This window comes from Girardinichthys multiradiatus, chromosome 24 (assembly GCF_021462225.1).
Source record: "Girardinichthys multiradiatus isolate DD_20200921_A chromosome 24, DD_fGirMul_XY1, whole genome shotgun sequence".
Taxonomy (NCBI): domain Eukaryota; kingdom Metazoa; phylum Chordata; class Actinopteri; order Cyprinodontiformes; family Goodeidae; genus Girardinichthys; species Girardinichthys multiradiatus.
This window is the reverse complement of record NC_061816.1, coordinates 21,960,251-21,980,612: the sequence shown is the minus strand read 5'-3', so window position 1 is coordinate 21,980,612 and position 20,362 is coordinate 21,960,251. Positions and strand designations below refer to the sequence as shown.

At 38.9% G+C, this 20,362-nt stretch overlaps 1 protein-coding gene across 2 annotated transcripts in view; it reads right to left on the bottom strand.

Moving 5' to 3' along the window:
* The window catches only part of tns1a (tensin 1a), a 136,050-nt gene that overhangs the window by 84,748 nt on the left and 30,940 nt on the right, over positions 1-20,362 (bottom strand). For both annotated transcript variants that reach the window (XM_047354936.1, XM_047354937.1), the window contains exons 2-3: positions 14,995-15,109; positions 11,187-11,224 (exon numbers count right to left, since the gene is read on the bottom strand). In XM_047354936.1, coding sequence (XP_047210892.1) covers positions 11,187-11,224; positions 14,995-15,109 — 153 coding nt within the window. The remainder of the gene's footprint in view (positions 1-11,186; positions 11,225-14,994; positions 15,110-20,362) is intronic.

Genomic DNA, 20,362 nt, shown 5'->3' with positions numbered 1-20,362 from the left:
CATGTTTGATTGTGATGTCTTTATTAGCTTGATGTTAAAAGTGACTGGCAGTCAGCATCCACTCTCAACAGAAGAGATGCATTAAAAAGGATGTAAAGCAAAAGAGTGAGAATGAAATTCTTTCTGAGCAATGCCACAGCAGATTTTCCTGGGAGAGGGAAAAAACACGTGTTTTCCTGCTGTGTTGACCAGTTGCTCCCAGTCTCTTGCTGACTCTGCTGCCACAAATCACTGCTCATTGGGTCAAAAGGCTCCCAGCCTCAAACAGCAACTGCAGTGAACTCAGCATGCCTCCTTCCCAAGGGAGAAACTTTCCCATGACCGTGGTAGAGCAGCCTACATGCAAAACATCCAGGGGGAAAGGCTGCTTCTGCAGAACTGATACCCAGGAATCTCATAGTTTTTCAAAGCTGCATAGAAAACATATTCCAAAAAGACTCTTACCTGAATGCAGTGTCCCTTCTCCTCTCTGCCTTGCTTCTACCCTAACATATTCCCTGCCTTCACACCCCTTCAAAGAGAGTGAAGGCAAGACAGAAAGTACTGTAAAAACCGTCCTCCTCCCTCCCTTACTCTAAACAACAGAAGTAATCCCAGAGCCGTGCCAGTAGAGCTACTGAACTTGATTCTGCGTGTATGCGTGCATGTCTGCGCAGCCTCTGGACTGGACCAAGATGCACTCGTTTTACCGCTGGCTCTGGTTCCTCCCGTCAACTGCCAAGAAATTTTGAAACACGCTATATAAGGCCAAGAAAGTGGCTAGGGGCTCCTTAAGACTCCGGTACCCAAAATGAGAGAGCAAAAGTCGTTCAGGGGCAGTAACTGTATCCCTCTGTATTCCTCCTCTGCTAACACACTCTCCTCCCTTCTTTTCCTCATAGGTCTCTTTGTAAGCTGCTGACACTACTTGACAGAGCAGGAGAAAGGCAAAGCAAATTCTCTGTTGTTGTTTGAGTTTAACAAATGACACCAAATATACACTCACAAAAAAATGAATGCAATTAAAATGAAAATACATTTACTAAAAGGTCAAACAGATCAGGAGGTTGGCAAAATTCTGATTCCATATTAGGTGTAGATGCAAGTTCAATGCCCAATGATATACAGCCATCATATCTGACTCAAGATCCCGTGAATTGTACTAGGTCAGGTTTGATGTTCAAGCTGATCCCACACATTTTTGGCAGGGAAAACATGGAGGGACCTGGTTGACCACAAGAAAGTTAATCAATGCCGGGTTTTGATTCTGTATCTGTTGACCTTCACCTTTACAATTGTGACTAATTATCGGACACTCAGGAAATATTATGGCTCCATTCATGAGCCCGGCTCATAGGGTCCCTGACGCTATTCATCAGGGGCATTTCAGTAAATTAGAACCTCAAATATTATGTCAGTAATTCAAATCAAAATATGAAGCGTCTGTTTTTTTGATGATTATAGCTTACAGCGAATGAATTGGTTGTGAGCTTTTGCATTAGTGCAGGCACTGCATGGTGGTGATCAACCCAGGTCACTTTAATAGCAGCCTTCAGGTTGTCTGCATTCATGCCAGCTTGCCAAACAAGCACAGTGATACCATAGTGATACAGAATCATCAAGTATAAAAACGTTGTCCATAAACATCAAAAACCACATAATCATCTAAAGGCTCCCTTATAGTCAGGCATACTTGATTCTGTGGACTTTCACTCTTTAAGTTCGCAGACTCAATGCTGACTGAATACAGACTCAAAGTAGACGTCCACCGGACATGTCCATGCAAAGCTTAATTTTTACCACCGCATATGTCGTGTCACACAATAAATTGCTCAGTCTCCATATTGAACACACTGCTCCAAGCAACCGGTCATCAACATCAACAGACTGTTCACAGTACGCTTGGCTATGTAGGTGCCTTTAAAATACAACCAAAACAATATTGACTACCATCAAGGGAATACTAGATGGATATTTGCATCAAAGTGCAGGTTCTTATATTTATAAATCTAAGTCTAACTTTTTAAACCAAAATCCTTTGATTTTGGTAACAACTATCCAGAAAACACCTTTCTTCTAATATCATTATTGGCTGATTGTTTGACAATGAAATACACCTTTTTTGAAAATAAGACTGAGAGAAAACAGTGGTTGTATTTTTTTACCTGCATTCAAAGATCATACATAAGTTTATACTGACTGTAGCATGAACCGCAAAGACCACCACAACATTCTTCTTGTTAAAAGATAGATAGAGAAAAATGTTTAGTTGTCACCCTTTGGGTTTTTGAGCTATTTAAGTGAACTTGGTTCTTGACCTCCAAATGATGACTGGGGTAAATTAGCCCATCAGTCATCAGCTAGCGGCTGGATAATACACCACTTGTACCATTTGTCTGCCAACACTATCTCCCAACTACCGTGCTGCATCCACACTGCAGAAGGGTGGTGCTATGGAAACATGCTGTGGTGGCTCTTTGATGTGACTGGTCTGCACCGGGGAAACAGAGTTACTTCTGTGTTGGGCTGACGAGGAATGAAGAGGCTTGGCTTCGGTGAATTTGAGTGTGCGCATGTGTGTCCCGTCATTTTTCATTCTCCCTCACCATCATACCTTTTCACTTTCATGCTTGGATGGGTACTTTTTTTTCCATGCCAACATTTCTGATCCTTCCTCCTCCCTGTGGAGTTCTTACTGCAATTTCTGATCTCGCTCCGCTTTCTCCAGTTTAGAGAATAAATCTGATCAAAATAAGAACCATAGATGGAAAAAAACAAATTCAGACCACCTTACTAAAAATAAGTTATAAATGCCTTTTCCAGGTTAAATCTGAAAAGGGGATTATGGGGTCAATGATTGCAGAATGAATCTATGAATGTTCTTGGCATAATAAGGAAGCTATTAAATTACAGGCCTCATCATCAGCTTAAATAATATATTTTTCATAATTGTGGAGAAGCAGCTACACAACCCACTATCTAAACAACTATCTTTAGCAATAATGGGAACCATCTTCGCCTAGTGGTGTGTTGCCCAACATCCCCAGGTTGAATACAGGATAGTACCTTTGTTTTATTTCAGGTTTTATCTCTCATAAAATCTCAACAGTGTCCATAAAAAATTTAATTAAAAACACAGGTTTTCAGTTCACACAACTATTCCACACCATTTGTTAGATACAGTCTCACTGGCTGATGGAATATCAGATCATATCAAGATGTATACATAGTGTGCATCAATAAACAAGTTACAAGCATGCTAGATGTCACAGGGGAGATAGATGGTTCCTAAAATATTCCGGAACTAAAGCAGTTTAATTGTAAGGTAAACATGGTGCACCAATTTAGATGTTTTGCTTGTGGCACTCTGAAGAAGGTGCAAAATGATCCAAACTTGTTGTAAATCATTTTGCTACAAACACATAGTGGCTAACTAACTTCTTAATAGTTAAAGCTTAAAAATTGTTCAGACCTTCTTGCTACTTTACTTTGCACAGTGTCTCAGATTATTTGAAATCAACATAATGGATGTCAAGGTGGACATTTCATAAGAGTGGATTTCAGTGAAAAAGACAGCTGCATCCAATGCACTCAAAAAACTATCTCCCTATTTTATGTTAAACAAGCTAGCAACATAGCCACAACATTTGCTTAAAGGAAAGCTGAACCTAAGCAATAAAGCTTTTGTTTTTGAATTGACATTTTGTCAAATCAAATATCCTTTATATATGTAATAGTTGTCAAGGTAGACCAGGTGAGATCCAAAGTGTTCCATGGGGGTGGATTGTAAGTTTGAGACAGGGTACAATTAAGAGCAAAGCACAGTACAGCAGCAACTAGTAGTTAGAAAGTGACAGATTAACAACTCCTAAAGGTAAAACCTCTTTTAACTTTCTGAAAAACATAGAAATTAAAGAGTGCAAAAAATAGTGCACATCTCTTGTGATAATTTTGATCATCTGCCAAAAACATAATCTAATCTAATAAGTAATAATGTCAATTATTAGGCAATGAAAGACAGAACCCTCACCTTTTTTATTTAGTCTACTTTTGAATGCAAAATGTGTTAGAGAGCTTCAGAAACTAGATATGACTCTGAAATGTTAGTGTTTTGTTTATACACAATGAGGTTCAGCAGTGCAAATTTAGGCTAGTTTGCTGCAATATCAATGATCACAATATTTGGAGAAAGGATAGACTTATCTAAACGCCTTTTCATCAATAGCAGCAACATTAGTTTGAAAGCTAATCAGCTGCAAAACTAAATGTAAGCCAGAAAGCTTTATAATGCCTAAATATTATTGCTCCGTTACTCTGCTACAGGCTTTCGATACTAAAGTAAAGTGTGTTTCGGGGTGTTTACATAAACATGGTGGATATCAATGTTATGGAAATGCAGACTATTTTTGCCCTTAGCAAGCTAAATATGATGCAAAAAAATTGCTTGTTTTCCCAAAGATTAAAGAAGTTGGGATTGCAAATTTAGGACAATTTACCTAAAACCCTTCTCATCTTGGTGGGTTTTGGTTTTGGCTCTGTGGGGTCTCTGCCTTTTGTGGGCTTCGGTGTGGGTTTTCTCGCAGGGCTACATCTGGCTGGGGACTGGGTGTCGGGGCTGGTTGTTGGGGTTTGAGGATTTGGGCACTTCCGAGGGGGCTGGGGGTGATGGTCCCGGTTTTGGTTGGTTCTCGGGGCCCGGTGCCTGTCTTTAGCCTTGGGCCTGGTGGATGTGCCTTTGCCATCCTATCTATGTTGGAACTCGGGGACTGGAGGTGCCTGTTGGGGTCAGCCGGGGAGCTGGCTCCCTGGGAGAGTATTTTGCCCCCCAGTCCCTCCCCATCCCCGGACACCTCCCTCCACCTGCTCCATCACACTACCACTCATGTAGGGCCTTGGGATGTGGGTGCATCATTGGACGCAGACCCTCTTCCTAACCTGTGTTTCTTTTTCAATGTACTCTACAACCACATTTGAGCGGGCGGAGGTAGGCGTGGGATCTTTCCACACCTCCGTTTGCTGTTTGCTCTCTGGGGTTGGAGGCTGGGAGAAGGAGCAGGCTTTCTGGTCAGGTTATGGGCTGGGGTTGGGAGTCGGGTCTTCAATTGGTGCCGGGGCTGGTGTTTCGGCTCTCTCTGGATTGTTTGGAGTTTTTTGGATCTTGGTCCCTGGCTTCTCTGCCCAGTCCGGCTGGTAGGGGAACCAGGCTCTGGCGGGGGGGATCTTGGCTGGGCAGTGTGCGACGGTAATTGGGATGTGGCTTCATTTTGGTTGAAGGCCCGGCCGACTGGCCTGCTTGTGCGGCAGGCCTGCTGGTGTGGGGTTGATGGGGATGCCCGGTCTTTGGCATGCTATGGTGGCCATCCTCCAATGCTTCCTTCTGTGGTTCTGGCCCCCGGCCTGGCACCGGGCTGTGGTTACCCTTGGGTGGGTGAAGCGGTGGAACTTGTCTTGTACCTGCACTGTGGTTGTGCTCAGCCTGGGGCGGTTGGTGAGCCCGGCCCGGTTATCTGGCTCTTCAGGGGGCAGGTCTGCGGCTACTCACACTCGCTATTGCATATTTGTATGGAGAAACCTTATATACACAAGCGCCTTCACACTTACGCCCATGGGTGTTTAGATTCAGGTGTTAACAGATACACAGATGTTCCATTTTAAACCGCAGTTCATTAGTACCGTGCTGTTATATATGTTTCTGCAAGTATAGAAGCAGTCGTCTCTTCGACCTTCTTTCTCTCTTCCATTCTTTTCTCCTTCTCTCCCTTTATCCTTTTTGCCCCACCTCTCTCTCTTTTTTGCTTCTTTTTTTTTCCTTTTTCGTTTCTGTCTATGTGTCCATTGCAATTGAAATAATCCCAAAGCAGTTTCTAATAAAGTTTCTTTTATAAATATCAAGCGGAGCATTATAGTGTTAGCCGTAATGCTCCACTTAAGTAAATCTCTTGGCCTTAATCTTGGCACTCAGACATTCTGAGTGCAATTCTGCCGGACAGGACACAGTAAAATAAGATAAAAAAACTTTAAAAAACCCTTCTCGTTGATTTCGGCAATATTATCGTTCAGTGTTCAGCATGACATATGCCAAAGTTGTGTCCAAAAAACTGAGTGTTCCGGAAATTATTAGGCAAAATGGTGGTGTGCTCTGGTTAGGGTTGGGTTCAATTTGTTAGAAAATGTAATTATCCTGTGAGGGGTTTCTTTCCAAACTGATTAAGAACAGACATTTTTGGTTTCAATGATACTACTACAAGCGCTTTAACTGTTCAGTATGATTGGAAAAGTGCTGTATATGTATATGTACAAGTCTCTGACTCGATGCAATCTGCTGTGTTTCCTTATATAGAAAAACTTCGTATCCAATTTGAATAAATAACTGAATCTGACTGCAGTGTTCAATGTTTATGGTTAATTGGAATGTATGAACCTGACTTTGTGAAGTGCCTTGAGACGACATGTGTTGTAGATTGGCGCTATATAAATAAACTGAATTCAATTCAATTATATATCGAACATCCTAATGTACAATACAAATCTCAATTTGCCATTAGTTTGTATTATATATTATGGAAATTAAAATAATAAATGTAATAAAGAATGTAGTTGTTTTAGTTGCATTCAGCACCGCATGATATTTAATTATCTATTCGTATGTCTCAAACTCAATCTCAGCTTTTCATGTACAGAAAAAGTCATTACTCTGGGTAGGTTAAACAGCACATAGTTTGGACCCATATATGGAGACCTCAGTCCATGACAGAGCCGTCCCAGGTTCGAGTCCATACCCCAGAGGCATACGCTGCCTGTCATTCTCTTCTTTCCAACCTGTTCCTATCTGTCTGCTTTGAAAAAATATCAAAAATAAAGAAAAAAACAAGAGACAACAAGACAGCCCAAAGTTTCACTTTAGGTGATAAAGTGTTCCAGTTATGTGTCACTTTATAGAGCATGTCATTAGCAAAGCATACAATTAAATGCCTCTCCCAAATGTCACACGTCACGGATGTGGATTGAAATGTTGGTATGCTTAGATTACAAACCGTTGACCTCACTGTTATGCAGTTTAAGACTCTCAGGCTAACCTTAAACTGAGGTTCAGCTGTTTTTGGAATGATTCCAATGATCTGCTAGTGTCTATGACACTGAAGATTTAAGTATGTGATGGCTAACCATCTTGGTTGGTGCATACTTTACCATTTCATAATGTTTATTTACATGTTAGTGACAGCCAAACTTTACCTTAACGATAATGTTCTTTATACTTTTATTCGAAATTATTTAGTATAATGACATACATATTAGCTTGGGCATTACACAAACTTTATCATGTATAAAGTGTGTAGACTTGATTCAAATGATTGTTTTATGGCTTGCATTTTAAATTTCTTCTCATGGATTGTGGCCACTTTGTAATCACCTTGTTTTATTACTATTTGTAAATGTGGCTAAAAGAAAATAACAGGTGGAAATTTGTCCTGTGGCAGAAATAGAATTAGACCAATTATACATTCAAAATGTTGGACCACATCAATTTAGCAGAAACATAATAAACAATAGAAGCCATTTTGAGAAAAATTACTTTCCAGCATCGTTGTTTACATGACAAATATTTAAACTTCATGCATTCTCACTGGTCTTGTCCAACCCCTTCCCATCATTCCTCCCTTTCCCTAACTTTTCCTGCCAAACCTCGCTTGCGTATTCCAACCCGCCAGCCCGATGAACATGACAAACCACGGGAATAGCATTCCTGGAGGCCTGTCTAAGACGCGGCTGGGATAAATCAGAAGGAATAATGAGAACTATGTTCCATAGAGGGCAGGAGAGAAAAGAAATGATCTGACCGAACAATGCTTTGAAAGATAAACGCAGAGTCAGTGCATTCGGGCTGATTATTGGCATGCTGTTTGGGTGATCTTCTCACATAGTTTGGTTTTATTATTGCCAAGTTGATATCAGGCCAAGATCTACAAGGTAAATAAGAAATAAAGTCAAACTTTGGACAAAACCAGGGGAAATAATTGGCCAGTGTCTCATGATCCATTTGATCTAAGTACTATGACACTTACATTAAACACCATTTACCTAAACTAAAATAAGTCTGAAAACAGGTGCAATTGTAAAGAAATTCAAAGTAAAAGACGGGTTCTGTGGAGAGGTTAGTTCTGTAGAGCAAACTATTATAGTCAGCCTACAGCAGTTTTTCATCAAATATTTGAGCTAGTGGCAAGTCAGTGAGGGCTAAAGGTGGATTTCTGTCATGTTAAAACAACTCCTAGTGATTCTTGCATTTTAGAAACATTAAACTGCCTGTCCGAAAAAAACTGTATAGCATTGTTCTGAGCAGATGAAAGAAATGTTGCTTTTAGACAGTAATACTGTTAAATCAAAAAGCTCCCTGGTTCCCAATGATATAATTGGCACCATAATTAATCTCATAATTAAGCTCTCCAGACTGTTGATAATATCTGCACAGAACACCTTTGCAAAAAATCTGAATTATTCCTTTAAAGTGTTGCGAACTTCTGAGTGCTCCCTGTGAATCAATGTAATAAATTAAAACAGAAATCTCTTTAATGTCTAAAAATCCAACACACAGTTCACTGGATTCAATTGGATTTGAAAAATAAAATTTGGAAAATTTCATCCAAATTTACATCTCGTTTTGCTTTGCTCAACTCAACCATACGTGGTTTTGTCCTCTTTGAAATATTTTTTTGTCCAGTGTCTGTCACCACCAGAATGAATGAGTCATAGTGATATTCTGATTATTACCCACACTGACACCATAAATGGCCTTGCTTGGTTTTAAAGATATTTGGCAGATTTTTCTCTTTGGATGCTTTGTGGACACACAGCTTTTGTTTCTATAGTAATATACGGCTTTATGGATGGCTTCAGAGGGAGGAGAAAAAATGTATTACGGATGAGCGAAGAGCAAAATTTATTTTCAAAAATTCTGCCCATCAGTCTTAATGAAAAACCACAAAAAGTTATTCCCTCGTCTGATTCACCGCCCTCTTTCCATCAGTCCTCCGCTGTTTCCATTTTGTTTGCTCTGTTCATACATCCCCCCTGTTTCCACTGCGGATTTGGGATCAAATGTGGTGAGGTTGATTGTTGGGACGTAAAAACTGGGAAGCAGACACTTTGCACCACACTGATTTATTTCCTTTCTTGTAGTTCTAACATTCCTCGGTTTTCAGTCCTTCCTAGGGCTAAGAATACCCCATTTTTTATTAAATAAATGTTGGAGTATTTGCAGTCTAGCTCTTGCTGCAGAAAACAGACATGGTTCAGAAAATAAACATATTTGTTTTATTAGTTTTGGAAATCTTTCACATTATGTAAAGAACATTAGGAAAGTATATCATTGCATGTGCATTGCAAGTGCTCTTGATCAACAGTTCTCCAGAATTTCTGAATTTCTACAAAGAAAACTATTGATCAAAACAACTCAAGGGAAAGAAAGATTACAGGAAAGTAAAGTATGCTAGGAAGGAGGATATAAACTATAGAGGCGCTTCAAAACTTTTGCACAGTACTGTATACCTGATTATGGAGTTAAAGGCTTTGGTGATCAGAATATATTGCAGTGCAACAAAGTCTTATCCTGGTAAGAAGATAAAAACTAACAATTTTGTTGGTGGAACTTTGTGAGAGAGAGAAATTATCAGGGGTGGCTCCTGATAGTCTCAAGAACATAAGACAGATGATGGCTGCTGTTGATCTGGTAGCCGCAAACAGGAACCCACATTTTATGTTGATAAAGGGGGTTTGGCACGAAGAAGGAAAAAATAATTTCATAAGAATAAATAAATAAATACATACACATGAACAAATAAAACATAAATACATTTAAATAAATGAATACAAATAAAACAATTAATCAATAAATAAATACATTATTAGATAAAATAATCAATAAACACATAAAAAATTTAAATACATAAAGAAATAAATATAATGAATTTGAAAAATAAATGAATAAAACTAAATAAATAAAATAAAATAACAAAGTGGCAATGGACTAAATAAAAATACATGAATAAATAAACACAAATAAATACATACATAAATAAATTTGTTAATTAATTCATTATCAAAGTAAATACACAGAGTTATAATTTATTAATAAAAAAATATAACAAGAATAAACACAAATAAACACAAATACAAAATAATACATAACCAGTCAGTCAGTCTGTCAGTCATTTTCTACCGCTTATTCCATAGTGGGTCACGGGGGTGCTGGTGCCTATCTCCAGCAGTCTATGGGCGAGAGGCAGGGTACACCCTGGACAGGTCGCCAGTCCATTGCAGGGCAACACACAAAAAACCATGCACACACTCATTCATACACCTAAGGGCAATTTAGAGAGACCAGTTAACCTAACATTCATGTCTTTGGACTGTGGGAGGAAGCCGGAGTACCCGGTGAGAATCCACGCATGCACGGGGAGAACATGCAAACTCCATGCAGAAAGACCCCAGGCCGGGAATCGAACCCAGGACCTTCTTGCTGCAAGGCAACAGTGCTACTACAAAAAACAAATAAATACAAAAGAGAATTAACTAATCAAAGAAATAAACCTAAATAAAATAAATACAAAATAAAATATTTAGAAAAACACAAACTGAAATAATTGAATAGATTAATTAATACATATATAAATAAACAAAAATAAGGATAAACACATAAATAAAATTTTATAAAAAAAATAAATAAAAATGTTATCAACTAATCAATAATAATAAAAAAAATAACACAACAGATTATCACAGAGGAGGTTATTGTTCCCACTACATCCCCTCTTGGTGGTGCCATTGGGCATGATGCTAAAAGAGTGTTTCTATTGAGATCATGAAAGCTCTGAAGTCACACACACAAAAAAACAAAAAAACAAACAATGCCGAACTATGACCAACACAGTACATTTACCATACAGCATAGTGGTCCAAATTAATTCGAAAGGCACCAAAGTCACACAGTGACATTTTGACAGTAATCAAGTACCAGCATTAAAACCACCAAGTTCTCAGCTCTGCAATGTAACATTAAAGTCACTGAGCGATGAATAATAAAGCCTACATGTAAACTAGAAGTTGCTTATTTACTTTACAAAAGCTTAAACAAAAAATTACATGCAAAGTTTGTTCATGGTGTCACCAAGTTAGGTTAAAAAAAAAGCACAGCGGCATCACTGTCTTACCTTCACTTCACATTTCTTATGACAGGATAGCCGGCATGCTGGAAAAAAGAGAGGCAGGGTTATTTTTTTGATGTTTGAATTGCTAAGAACAGTCAACAAACAAAGTAAAAAAAATATATAAACACATTTTATAAATACCAAATTATCTTTTGAATGGACTAAAGAAATATAACTTTCAGCTCCAGTTTTGGGAGTTGGATGCTACATTGCTGCCCTCAAGTGGACAAAAACACCAATCACCCATAATTTTCTTTGTCTTTAAATGTTTGCTTGAGTTACTTGTTTTAACATTTCAAGATTTAATAGTAAAATTCTTAGACTTTTATGTGAAATTAAAATCTTTTAATGGAAAGAAACAAACCCTGACCACCAGAAGCCTAATAGGCACGCTTGGTGTCCCATTGTAGGTGGTCCTACTCAACATGTGGGCAAAACAAAGGTTCAAGTGGCTGAGGGAACATTTCGGGCTGGTCTGACTAGGGAGCTGACTGTTAGGAAAACACTCTCGGGTTAATTTAGGTAAACCTGTGTCAGGATGATTAATGAATTACTTAGTGACTGCGCTTGTGAAGTTAATCAATCAGAGAAACAAACCAGAGAGAAAATGTTCAGCTTAGCTCTGTTTATTTAAGTTCTGGAGATTTAGGGGAAAATAAAAACAAAATGTGACTTTACTGCTCTTTTATATCTTTTTGGATCTTTTAGATTGAAGATAGTTTCTCGCTGCAAAACCATTTTTGCTCATCCAGCTGAGGAAGAATGTAACTGTAAATAGTAGTTGTAAATACTGTAGTTGTTTCTGATATGGGTAATATGGCTCTCATCCAGGGCGGCATTGTTTCAGGGAATGACACAAGCACTCAAAAAACAGGAGGCCTTTCCATCTTATCCACTTCTAAACTCTGGAGGTAGTGTGTGATAAACTGTTACTCAGGGTTCAATTGACATATGTAGTATTTTATTTAGTATCTAGTATTCCTGCTTCCTCATGCTGCCTTGGATGAAAAAGAAAACTGCCATTGCATCTAATCATGATAGGCCTTGCTTTTCCAGTGAAAATGATGCTGCCCCACACCATCACACTGCCTCCACTAAAAGCTGTTTGGTCTGGCAGAAAGACTTTCATTGCCCCAAGTGTGGCCAAAAAAAGACTAAATTCAAATCCGTGAATAATGAAATATCTGGAAGCCAAATGTTGCAAAGATATTTGTTTGCACAAATCTATCTTATCTTTATCAAGTGTCAGCGTGCTGAAAATAAATTAGGTTTTGCTCACTCTTTTTGTCATCTTCAAAGGAAAAGCAATCTGCAATGTGCCAGCCTGCAAGTGTGTTGGGCACATTGTCCTGTTGTTGTGCATCATCTTTTGGCCCAAAAGCTCCTTTGTCAATGAGAAACACTTGCTACAAAAGTGTCCAAACTACAAGCTCAGGTCTCTATGATTAGGCAGGCTTTCTGTAAGTAGTTTTTGTTGGGTTTTAGCTTGTTTCCCCCTGTATTTAAGGGTGTATGATTAAAAAAAAGGAGATGAAAGAGCGCATAATTCTCCTGTGCCCTCCTTTTCTTCTGCTCTTTCAGGTTTAATTCCTTATTTCAACTCTTCCCCCATTTTCTCGTTCTTTGCCTGCTTATGCCCCACACCCCTCTCCTCACCCCCTTTTTCCCTCTCTTTTGCCTCTTATCTAGGCTAATGCAGCAGCAGCAGCCATGCTAATTTTAAACACCAAATCCGCAGCCAAAGCCCTTCACGGCCCCATCCTTTTTCTCTTTTCTCTGCACTCTTCATCTCAGCCTGAGTTAAAGCTGCTGTATTTGTGACATTCAAAAGTGAAAGAGAGATGCAACTGAAGATGTGTGAAAAGTGAGGAAAACATGTCTCTTTGAGGGAATATGAAAAATGTAGGTAATCAAAATATGTGTATTCTCAGTTTTGGTCATATTTGCATACATTAGTTTTATTTTTTATTTCTATTTATATATATTTTATCTATATTTCTACACGTTTATAAAAAAACAATAATTATTAATCCATTAATAAGATTTGACACATACAGTGACTCTCAAAAAGTCTTCACAGCCCTGACAAAAATCCAGGTGATTGTGATGTAAAAAATTAGACCATTTTAAAACCTTTTCCACATATAGTGTGACATATTTATATAATACAAATACATGTATTATAGTAAACAATGAAGAAGCTACAATAACCTGTTTGCATAAATGTGCAAACCCTTAAACTAATACTTTGTTAAAGCACCTATTGATTCAGTTTAATAAAGTTCAGCTGTTCTAGTTGGCCATCCATCCATTACTATCCTCTTCTGCTTATCCGAGATCCGGTCGCCAGGTGAGAGCCAATGGCGACTCCCTCCAGTTCTTTCTGGGGTATTGTAAGGTGTTCTCAGGCCAGATGGGCTATGAGTTCTGGTCTGCCCCAATGTTTCCTTAAAGAAATTTGCCAGGAGAACTCCAAATGGGACACATGTAGAAGGCACCTGATCAGATGCCAGAACCACTTCAGCTGATTAATTTTTCATACAGACGAGTGGCTCTACTTTAAGGTTAAGGAGGATGCTTATTTCAGACATCTGTTCTTTCAGCCATATCCCTATCTCATCCATGGATGACGGTTGGAATGTTGACAGACCAATAAATCAGAAACATTGGTTGTAGGCTCAGCTCTTTCTTCACCAAAACAGCCTGAAACAGCACCCGCATCACTGCAGATGCAGTCCCATTCCATCTATCTATCTCCATCTCCATCTTTCCATCCCTTGCAAGCAAGAAACAGGATAGTTCTCTAGTAGAGGAAGTTCTCTACTTGAGTCAGACACTGATCCACAACCCGGAAGAAGCAAGCCACCTTATTTTGGTGGAGACCCATGGACTTAGATGAGCTGACCCGGCTGCTTCAAACTCAGATGTGAATTGCTTCAGAGCACGGTGAAAGTCACGGTCTAAAAACGGCAACAGAATCAGATCATCCACAAAAAGTAAAAATGAAATTCCTTCATTCCCTAATCAGATACTGTTCTCCACGAGTACACCTTGAGATCCTTTCCATGAGCACCACACACACAGGAGTGTATGCAAGAAGCACCACTTATAGAGTCCAAACCATATACAAGCTTAACTTTTAGCTGAGAATACAAGCCCAACACTTGTTTCGGGTACACAATGACCAATAACTGGAGAAGACATTGGACAACAGAGACATGTAGAAAGTGGGGATTTCAGCAAAACTTATAAAAAGTCTTAGATTTATAAGAGAGGTTGCCAAAAGGCCCGATAGCAACACAAACTGACCTCCAAGAATTTTAAACAAGTGCTGGTTGTGCTCTACATGTGACAAAAGTTCCTTATGGGAGAATTCAAATTTGTATAATTGGGAAAAAAAACCAAAAAAAACAAATCAAACATCACTGAAAGAACGTAAAATCTACTATGAAACATGCTGGTGGCAGCTTGATAATTTGAGGTTACTTTTTTCAGATGGATACAAGGTTTTGTCAACATAGATAGGGTAGTGACTCGTTTTGGCTCCAAAACCTGTGATTCCTAGAATCTGCTGAGGATGAAGAGCACCTTATCATGGTCTAATTTCAAACAACACATTTCATTTTAATAGTAGTGTATACAATTTGAAAGCAATTATATGTGAGGGCAACAAATGAATGTATTCTTCATGCTGCCATGATCTTCTTAAATAAGATCCAATTGGCCAGAAATTCCAGGCCTACAAGAAAGTAAATTTCTCTTGTTTTTGAACTGACACCCAAACATTTGCTTCCTGATCCCTGACACTCACCTTTGCAGATGAGACCCTCCTTGGTGATGGCCTGCTTGCATATGTCACAACTTTTTGCCTTCTTAAACGGCTTCAGCTTGAAGGTGTGTGTGTGGACGCCCTCCAGCTCATCAGGCTGCAGTAAAACAAGAAGAAAATTATCTGACATTTCGGTAACCTTAAACCTTAAAAATGTGCAGCTGCAGTCAGACATTTACATGCACACATCCTGCATATCATCTTCATTTTAGGTGTTAAATAATGCATTTGAACAAATTTTCTCCAAGGTGAAGATAGAACTAGCTTCATTTATTATTATTATAAAGACAAGAATCAAGAATTGTATGTGTATTTCCACACAGGATAAGATACATCCTACACATGTTTTTGATAATTATTCTTTGGCAAGTTCCACCACACTTTTCTCCATTACTCCATAAATTTTGGGCAATTCACCAGTACCAGTCAGACAGCCCCACAGCATGAGGCTCCCACCACCATGCTTTAAAGCTGATCCAATGTTTTTTCTTTCAAACATACTTGTTGTCATTGTTGCCAAGTACCTCAATCAATGTCTCATCTGTGGTGTAAATTAGCGCAATTTGAAATCATACTGCCATATATTTTAACAAGTCAACCAGTCTCGTGTATTTCTAATGCATTCAGAAAGAGCAGATGTTAATCTATTTGGTAGATTCGCAATTAGTTTAGACCTAGGAAAAAAATCACCAGGAGCTAATACTGAAATCATAGATTTATCATTGATCAGACTGCTCTATATTTGCAGGTATTTAATGGCAAAAATATAAGTAACAAACCAGGCTAACAAAAACAAACAACAAAAAAACAATGTCTACTTCTGCTGATCAGAATTTAAAAGACTTTGGCAAGAATGAGTGAATCTTCAGCAACCTGCTGATCAGGTCAACCAATTGAAGCCCTTGGAGCTGTAAGTCCTTCTCAGACTCTTTCTCATCTGTGTGGAAACGTCTCCTCATCTTATATGAATATCCATCTATGGCACATTTGTGTTGAAGTCAGGAGCTCTCACAACACACTTAGTTTTCTCTAAGCTTCTCAGCTAGAAAAAGTCTATTTTTTTCCAGAAGTAAATGGTAAATGGCCTGCACTTGTATAGCAATTTACATTACAATCAGTCGTCCACCCATTCTGACAGTGGTAAACTACATTGTAGCCACAGCTGCCCTGGGACAGACTGGCAGAAGCTAGGCTGCCATACAATCTGTGCCACCGGGCCCTCTGACTATCATCACCAGGCAAGGCAGGTAAAATGTCTTGCCTAAGGAGCTATCTGAGCCACAGTCATCCCAGAAGTCCATATCACGTCATCAAGAGCATCATATCAGCAGCAGATATATGCTGGATATGTATTGTAGGAGCTAAGAGCTCCTAATCTGCCTCATCTATTCTTATCCGACATATTCCCACAGAATCAGGGATCAATCAACAGAGGTTGCAAAAGTACAGTTACTTCTGCAAAAATAGATTCCTCCTTTACGTAAGTAAAATTAAAGAGACAGGTTCTGAAATGTACGTAAAGTACAAAAGTTAAAAAAATAATATTTTTCACCTTTAAAGTTACAAAATAAATCAAATAAATAAATAAAACAAGTTGTAGGCACACAAAACAGGATAGTTTTCATCTTTTGCTCACAACCTTCCATAAAAAAACATGTTTTCCTGTTTTTTTTTTTTTTGGATTAGATGGAGAATTTCCTGAAAGCCAGAAACTTGTGGTTTTTTGGTTGGTAGAAAATACAGCAGCTTTACCATGAATCATTGTTGTAGCCGACAACTATTTGGGCCATTGTGGATAAAAGAAAAAAATAACGTGTCTACGGAAAAGTAAATATCCGCCTAACAATTCAGACATTTCTAAATGGGAAAACTTGAATATGCTTTGATGTCCAAAAGTTATAAATGTGCAAGAAAAAAAATGTACATTTTCAATGATAAGAGGCGGAAATTTACGACATTAAAACTGGGATATTCTCTGACTTTGTAAAGTCAAACTGTGCTCCTCCCACTGGATGCCTTCTCTCTGTGCGCTGGAATTTCCCTTTGTTTCTTCTGACTTTTATGTTGCGTCGTTACTGATACGTGTGGAAGTAACGAGCCAGTTTTGACAAAGTCGTCAGAAAAATAAATACTGAAGTAAAGTACAGTTACCTGTAAAAGCTACTTAAGTACAGTGACAAAGTAATTGTGCTTTGTTACTTCCCACCTCTGACCATCAAGAGTAACAACACTGTGGAGGGGACATGACCTGAAAGGGGACTATTGTTGCCTCCCAGGAGTCACTCTATGCTATATGCATGACCCTTAAACGTTTCTCCCGAAGGCATTTGGCTTTTCCCTGTAGCAGATGTAAATTTCAGTCAATCTTGATAGTGTAAATTTTTGCTCCATTCATTGTTGGCACCTATTCAGTCCATTAAAATGTTAAAGTGGTTTGCAGTTCATGATAGGCTTAGGTCTTGGTGGTCCATGACAGGAAACCAAACATTTTAAACAAACTCTGTCAATTCTAATAATATAAAAAAGAAGTAACTAAATGATACTTAACTCTTTGAATTGCTGCACAGATCACATGCTAGTACCACATTATCAGGGTATGACCAGTGGTGCATTGTGGTTACTATTTTCTCAGGGCGACTGTGGCTCAGGTGGTTGGAGTTCGTCCTGTAACCCGTGAGTTGCTGGCTCTGTCTGTCTCAGTCATTGTGAATGTCATTATTCAGCATTCTGAAGAATGTTTGCCCCTGTTTAAACCTCAGACATCATTTGGTGCTCCTGATTGTTGAGATTGAACACCATGGTGAGATCCAAAGAGCTGCCTAAGGTCTTCAGAAGGCAGAGGGCTTAGGAGTCTGAGAAGGGATTCAAAGAAGTTTCAGAACTATTTGAATTTAGTAATTTCACTGTACAGAAAAGAGTCAAGAAGCAAAGGACATGCGAAACAACTGCCAACCTGCCCAGGTTTGGCTATCTGAGCATTTTCACCTTGATAGGAGACTGCAAGATGTGAAAACAAGTCTTCAAAAACCCTAAAATGCCATAACAGGACTTACAGCAGGCTCTTGCTACTGTTGATATTAAAGCACAATGCTTTTCAATCAGAAAGAGACTGCAAGTACTTTGATAGGAGGTGTGCAAAGAGGGAACCTTGGCTCTCTGCGTAAAACATGGTCAGGCTAAAATCTGCCGGAGAGAATATACTCAAAGACCAGAACTACTAGAATAATGTTCTTGGGACAGGTGAGTCTAAATATGAATTGTTTGCACAGCATAACAGAGGATGTGTTTCGCAAAAACCATATACAGTACAGACCAAACATTTGGACACGCCTTCTCATTCAAAGAGTTTTCTTTAGTTTCATGACTGTGAATATTGTAGCTTCACACTGAAGGCATCAAAACTATGAATTAACACATGTGAAATTATATACTGAACAAAAAAGTGTGAAACAACTGAAAATATCTTATATTCTAGGTTCTTCAAAGTAGCCACTTTTTGCTTTCATTTCTGCTCCGCACACTCCTGGCATTCTGTTGATGAGCTTCAAGAGGTAGTCACCTGAAATGGTTTTCACTTCACAGATGTGCCCTGTCAGGTTTAATAAGTGGGATTTCAAGCCTTATAAATGGGGTTGGGACCATCAGTTGTGTTGTGCAGGAGGTGGATACAGTACACAGCTGATAGTCCTACTGAATAGACTGTTAGAATTTGTATTATGGCAAGAAAAAAACAGCTAAGTAAAGAAAAATGAGTGGCCATCATTACTTTAAGAAATGAAGGTCAGTCAGTCCGAACAATTAGGAAAACTTTGAAAGAGTCCCCAAGTGCAGTCGCAAAAACCATCAAGCGCTACAAAGAAACTGGTTCACATGAGGACCGTCCCAGGAAAGGAAGACCAAGAGTCACCTCTGCTGCGGACAATAAGTTCATCCGAGTCACCAGCCTCAGAAATCGCAGGTTAACAGCAGCTCAGATTAGAGAACAGGTCAATGCCACACATAGTTCTAGCAGCAGACACATCTCTAGAACAACTGTTAAGAGGAGACTGTGTGAATCAGGCCTTTATGGTAAAATAGCTGCTAGGAAACCACTGCTGAGGACAGGCAACAAGCAGAAGAGACTTGTTTGTGCTAAAGAACGCAAGGAATGGACATTAGACCAGTGGAAATCTGTGCTATGGTCTGATAAGTCCAAGTTTGAGATCTTTGTGTTCCAACCACTGTGTCTTTGTGTGGCGCAGAAGAGGTGAACGGATGGACTCTACATGCCTGGTTCCCACCGTGAAGCATGTAGGAGGAGGTGTTATGATGTGGGGGTGTTTTGCTGGTGACACTGTTGGGGATTTATTCAAAATTGAAGGCATACTGAAGTGCTAAGCATCTCTGGGAACTCCTTCAAGACTGTTGGATAACCATTTCAGGTGACTACCTCTTGAAGCTCATCAACAGAATGCCAAGAGTGTGCAGAGCAGTAATCAAAGGAAAAGGTGGCTACTTTGAAGAACCTAGAATATAAGACCTATTTTCAATTGTTTCACACTTTTTTGTTCAGTATATAATTCCACATGTGTTAATACATAGTCTTGATGCCTTCAGTGTGAAGCTACAATATTCATAGTCATGAAAATAAAAAAAACTCTTTGAATGAGAAGGTGTGTCCACACTTTTGGTCTGTACTGTACATCATTCCAAGAAAATAACTTAATAGCAACTGTGAAGAATGGAGGTGGACGTGTCATGGTTTGGGGATGCTTTGCTGAGGCAGGACCTGGCCAGCTCACTATCATCGAGTCCACCATGAATTCTACAATTCTGCCATGTATGTATGCATGAGAAAACTGTGGGACCATCTGTGAAAACAATAAAATTTGAAGCATAAGTTGAGCCTGCAACATGACAATGACCCCTAAATATCAGTGAGAAAACACATTTTTGTGGATATCATTTTTGTAAAAAAAAAAGGTTAATTTTTGTTGTTTTAGTGCAATTTAATCCATTTCAGTAATATGTAATTTTATTATTAAGGGACCGTTGAGATTTTGTTTTCTAATTAATTAAAAGAAGGGAGGGTTATTCGATCCCATGATTGCACAAACATTACTTTATGTTTTGTATTTGTTGATTTTGCACCCCACATGCCTCCCTCCAGCAGTGGAAGTGTTCACTTTGAAGCTTTCTGTTAAAGGGATTGATTAAGAATGACTAGAGGGGGAACTTTGCCGCAGAATGTTTGCATGCATGCATTGGAGTGCAACCAGAGGACAACAGCTTCAGAGGGAATAGTTCAGACAGAAAACCAAGACAATGATTGGAGATGATAATAAAAAGGTGGAGATCACAGCTGTTGTGT